The following is a 6,235-nucleotide window of genomic DNA, read 5'->3' as shown; positions in this document are numbered from 1 at the left end:
AGTCTAAGAATGGAGACCAGAATGGAGACTGCTGTGGACCGATCTTAGACTCCGCCTCCTCCAGCAGAACCAGCATAGATTGGCCAAATGCTGTACTCTGTATGGCATTCTGCCAATTAATACTGGTCAATGCATTCCTATGCCGAGATGTAGCTGTGCCGTGCGCTCAGCTCGGATACTCCAGAGATGCAGCTGAGCTGAGCGCACGGCCAGCACTGCTACACCGGAGATGAAGCAGAGCTGGCCGTGCGCTCAGCTCGGCTACTCCGGAGATGCAGCCAAGCTGAGCACACGGCTAGCACTGCTACACCGGAGAATCGCTGCTAGACCAGAAAACCGCTGAAAACTGCTGCACACTCAGCTCTGCTGCATCAGAGATGTAGCAGAGCTAAGGCCGGGTTCACACGGAGTTACGTGCCGCGAGATTTGGCACGTAGACGCCGCGTGACCCTTTGCGTGCCGTACACGCTCCCATTCATTTCAATGGGAGCGGGGAGCGTATGCGCCGCGCTAGTTTGCGGCCGTGCATTTATTCACGGCCGCAAACTAGCGCGGCGCATACGCTCCCCGCTCCCATTGAAATGAATGGGAGCGTGTACGGCACGCAAAGGGTCACGCGGCGTCTACGTGCCAAATCTCGCGGCACGTAACTCCGTGTGAACCCGGCCTAAGTGTGCAGCAGGGTTCAGTGGTTCTGTAGCAGCGGTTCTCCGGTGTAGCAGTGCTGGCCGTGCGCTCAGCTTGGCTGCATCTCTGAAGTAGCCAAGCTAAGCGCACGGGCCAGTACTACTAAATCTCAGCATAGGAATGCATTATACTTTCTTGAAGTCACCATCCAGCACACATTTTTCAAGTTTAAATAAAACTCAGCCTTTATTTCTCCATTTCAGAGTAGGAAAACATCCATTACAAAGTTTAAAAAGCGCTTAGCATGGCCAGCATAGGAAGGAATAACGCAGCGTATGGCTGACGCGTTTCGGAGCCCTTATATTAGCTCCTTACTCATAGCCTCAGGCATTACCAAGACACCAAAGAACAGCTATAAATTTTGGCCAGATCATTTAACAAAAATTATATTGATTTCGGATTAAAAATACAGTATATGTATTGTAGATACCTTAGTAGTAGTACTAGTAGTAGAAGTAGTAGTCCTGTATGACAAATAGCATATTTGTGCAGCTGTAGCAAAGTTTAACCTGAATCTAATAAACTAGTTAAATAAATAATTGCAGCAAACTTTAACTTGACTCTGTGACTTTTCTTGGCAGTTACCACACTGCAGCAAGTTATACGACTCAAGTTAAACTTTCTGACATAATGACAAGTGATCTATTCATAGCTGTCTTTCCATTCCCTGAAGATTTCAGAAGCTTTATAACATGTTGTTCATGTAACCTGAGTGTAGACGGACTTGCTAGACTCTCAGGTAGGTCTATCACCTGTATTATACCTCAACACTATTGTATTGTATTACATCTTTATGCTGTCGTCTATCGGCTGCTCCAGGTTCTATCTCATACACTTGATCCGTTAATTCCATTTGATCTGCCTTAGGGCACTATGGATGGATGGATAGATAGATAGATAGATAGATAGATAGATAGATAGATAGGATATAGATAGATAGATAGATAGATAGATAGATAGATAGATAGGAGATAGATAGATAGATAGATAGATAGATAGATAGATAGGAGATAGATAGATAGATAGATAGATAGATAGATAGATAGGAGATAGATAATAGATAGATAGATAGATAGATAGATAGATAGATAGATAGATAGATAGGAGATAGATAGATAGATAGATAGATAGATAGATAGGAGATAGATAGATAGATAGATAGATAGATAGATAGATAGATAGGAGATAGATAGATAGATAGATGATAGATAGATAGATAGATAGATAGATAGATGATAGATAGATAGATAGATAGATAGATAGATAGATAGATAGGAGATAGATAGATAGATAGATAGATAGATAGATAGATAGATAGATAGATAGGAGATAGATAGATAGATAGATAGATAGATAGATAGATAGGAGATAGATAGATAGATAGATAGATAGATGATAGATAGATAGATAGATAGATAGATAGATAGATAGATAGATAGGAGATAGATAGATAAATACTCTGTATATTACATTCCGCGTTTCCTACTTGTAACTATTCCGCCACTTACCATATATCGCTTTGCCTTCTCATGGTAATCTTATCAGTTCCTTCAATGAGTTTTCCATAATAGTCTTACAATAGTCATTTATATGGCAATACACCCTACAATTACCCTGCTATGTAATTACGCCAGTCTATAATTAATCCCCCGCCTTCCTGTGCACTGCCCCTGTATACAGGTTTTCTTTGTCTCCCTTTTCTATTATATTACGTTACGTTGCTTCTATTACATAGTGTTAGTGATTTGGCACGGCTACTGAGCTCTCAGCCTGTAATCTGTAAGAATACAGCACGCTGTCCTGTCACACTTTACAATCCCCTGTAATACTAGATACAGATGTAGCAGAGTTAACACTTGACTGGTTTTTATTCACTTCTGCGATAAGATAACACGCTGCTGCAGTTTAACCATTTGTAGAAATTCGGGTTAACTCTGCTACATTATCGTACAGACAGAGCAAAGTTTAACTTGACTCTTACACTTTATCTACACAGAATTGTTATAATGGCTTTTGTTCTGTGATAAGTTATCCCGCTACAGCATGTAACTGTGTTGGGTTCAATTTAGATACACCTGAACACACTATATGATGTGCCTATTGGCACGATAAACTCAGCTTTTCTATACACAGTGCAGCGAGTCGCCTGTACTGGATTGTACTATCATTTTCCAATGAGCGATATCAGTGTTCACATCTTGACTTCTCCTCTTACATGTGTAGCAAACTTTAACATTACATTGATAACAGGCTTCACCGTGATATCTTGTCTCAGAAGCCATTGAATGTATTGATGATATTGTGTTAACCCTCTGCGCTGCAGTGTAGTTAATGCATCATTTGTAAAGTTATGCTTTGCTACATCTGTACATATTCCTGATTCTTACTGGTTTTATGCTGTTTCTCCTTCCTTTACTCTTTGCAACTGGTTTCTATTCTCCCAATGCATCCACAATAACAAAAGAAGCAACTTTAAATATAATCTTAATAAAAAAAACCATCCTACTATTTCATGCCTACATCTCCTACTCCTACCTACCGTTTGCTTACCGCCCGCAAAGGCTTCCAAAGTTTTTTGTTTTATTTATTTATTTCAAATGCATTGAAAATAAACTTAACGGGAAAAATATCCTTTAACCCCTTAATGACACAGCCTATTTTGGCTTATTTATAAAAAAAAAAAAAAATAATAATTTTCTTTCTTTTGCACTTTCTTTCAAACAAACATTTCAGTTTTGCATTGCCATCCTCTGTTATGGTATATAAAGACACTATTTTTTTGCATTATGAGCTCCAGTTTTATATCTGCTTTCAACTTTTTGATTGTTTTTTTATTTCAAAATTATAAAAAAAAATTATTTATTTTTCTTATGATGTTTGCTTTGTGGGTTATATGTTAATATTTTAGTGTGGGTTGTTTCAAATTTGGTGATGCCGATTATAAGCCGATTTATTTATTATATAATTTTTTTTCATAAAGTTGTGTGTTAGGAAAAATTACGATTTTTAGCCATGATGTTTTAAGTTGCCTAACCTGAACACTATACACCAGGAGCGTAACTACCAGGGTAGCAGCTACCACAGGACCCGGTATATTAAAGGGCCCAGTGTGGGTGTTTTTTTGGGTTTTTTTAATAGGCCATTACCTGCTGGAGTAACCCCAGCAGGTAACAGACCTTTTTAACTTACCGATCCTCGCTCCTGCTCACATCCTCCTGTGCTTCCCCTTCTGTGGATGTGGCTGTGAACAGGATCAGTGAGGTCATGGACCTTCGAACCCCAGCACACACTGCTATCATTATATTCCAAGGTCTTTTTAGGTGGGGAGGTGAGGGAACATAAAATACACTGCTACTTACCTCTCCTGCGCTCCAGAAGGCTTTTATTTTTTTATGTAGATTGTTAGCCCCATATAAGGTCTATCGGTATGTCTTTGTAGAATGGGAGGAAAACCACACAAACACAGGGAGAACATACAAGCTCCTTGCAGATGTTGATCCTGGTGGGATTGGAACCCAGGACTCCAGAGCTACAGAGCTAACCACTGAACCACTGTGCTGCCCTGTGCTCCAGAAGGCTTTGTCCCTGTTTGGTGACGTCACAGACATCACATGGCCAAGGCCAGTGTCATTATGCATCATGATGCCGGCCTGAGTCAGGTGACGTCTGGTCCAACACTGAAGAGATCTTCAGGGAGTGCGCCATAACCCAGGGGAGGTAAGTAACAGTGGGATTTATTGTTTGTATCACCCCAGGTCTGCGATCATTATACTCTGGGGTCTAAAATGTTCACCTTGGGGCCCTGCCATTCCTAGTTATGCCACTTCCTATCTCCACTGTGTAGGCGAGAACACTATTAGCTTTTTCTCTCTAAAATAAACTAAGGTTATAGAAATAAACCATCTTCCATCTCCAAACGTCTTGGCACAGTCCATCTTAAAGCTTAAAACAGTACTCAGCCTAGAATATGTGATAAGGTGATAAAATACAGTTAAAGAGCTGTTAGTTCTTTTAGCAATCTTCTAAGGGGTCACTACATTATACAAGTACAGCACAGTAGGGCACAATTGTTTCTGTATACAATATGGCTGCATTGTTGACTTGGTTTGTAATAGATGTGGTTGTGTTTGTAAATGTATGCCTATGCATCTTCAGTTTCACTAACCCGGAACATTTCTCTTCAGTTAATGAAGATGAACAACTGCATAAATGGCACATTGAAGGAATTTAATATTTTAGCTTTTTACACGTCCACGGCCGGACAAATCGCCCTGTTTATTGCAGTGTTATTTATGTATTTGATGACGGTCATTGGGAATGTGATCATTATCACACTTGTGTGTTCAGTGACCCAGCTACACACTCCTATGTATTTCTTCCTATGTAATCTCTCCACTGCCGATATCGCCTTTGTGTCCGTTACTCTCCCGAAGTTGTTATCCATCATTGTAACCAAGGATCACATGATCTCATTTCAAGGCTGTATTACTCAGCTGTATTGCTTGTTACTGTGTGGCCAGGCGGAAATATTCATCCTGACATGTATGGCCTATGACCGCTATGTGGCCATCTGTAAGCCCTTGCAGTACGCGATGATCATGAGAAAAAATGTGAGATTTGCAATGTCGGCTTTTTCCTGGCTCATCGGTATCTTTAACTCTTTGTGGCATTCAATGATTGCAGCTTCTTTGCCTTTCTGCAATTCCAATGAAATTGACCATTTTTTCTGCGATCTGAAGACCCTAAGCATGCTCTCTGCCAGCGACTCCACCAACCGAGATATTTTAACTTCCGTTCAGAGCGTCTTCATTGGATGCCTACCTTTCTCACTCATTGTAATATCCTACGTCTACATTATTTCCACCATATTGAAGATTAAATCCTCCAAGGGTCGTCATAAAGTTTTTTCCAGTTGTACTTCCCACCTCACTACAGTCATACTACTTTATGGACCAATTATATTCTTGTACATGAAACCGGAGACATACCGTTCTCGAGAAGATGACAAATTGCTTTCAATTGTATATGTGGCGGTGGTGCCAATGTTGAACCCATTGGTGTACAGTCTGAGGAATAAAGATGTATTGGACGCAGCGGCAAAAATAAAACTTTACTTAAAGGACAAATAATTTGAAGAACTTTCTTTCTTTGTTGTGATCTTCAGGAGTGATCTTCTACTTGTATATGAATTAAACTCAAACCCCCTACAATGTAAAAATGCTGCAAAATCCCAGAGTAAAACCAGAAGAAGTCTAGGGGTAGGGTGAACAACATAGTGTGTGGGCATCCAGTCTTCTTTCCAGTTATCTAGTACTTATCTGTGGCCTTTTCCAACATCTTCTCGAGGCCAATCACAGGTTTCAGCAGTCATGTGCGGCCTACCGGTATCATGATGCTTTGATCCAGTATTGTGATGTTGGTTCATCTCCCGTGACCTGACAGGTCCAGTTATGCAGTGACCATGTGACATTGGAGAGGTTGCCAAAAGAGATTACAAGAGCCTGTGGATGAATACTAGAGTAGGGTTGAGCGATCAGGATGGGAAAAG

The 6,235-nt window shown here is 40.5% G+C and overlaps 1 protein-coding gene across 1 annotated transcript; it reads left to right on the top strand.

Annotated features, from left to right (window-relative positions):
* The first annotated feature begins 4,880 nt into the window (after positions 1 to 4,880).
* LOC142204451 (olfactory receptor 1G1-like) lies at positions 4,881 to 5,816 on the top strand. The gene has a single exon (XM_075275764.1). It carries the CDS (start codon positions 4,881 to 4,883, stop codon positions 5,814 to 5,816), a length of 936 nt encoding a protein of 311 aa, XP_075131865.1.
* Positions 5,817 to 6,235: the final 419 nt, after the last annotated feature.

This window comes from Leptodactylus fuscus, chromosome 5, assembly GCF_031893055.1.
Source record: "Leptodactylus fuscus isolate aLepFus1 chromosome 5, aLepFus1.hap2, whole genome shotgun sequence".
NCBI lineage: Eukaryota > Metazoa > Chordata > Amphibia > Anura > Leptodactylidae > Leptodactylus > Leptodactylus fuscus.
This window is presented reverse-complemented; position numbering and strand designations above follow the sequence as displayed.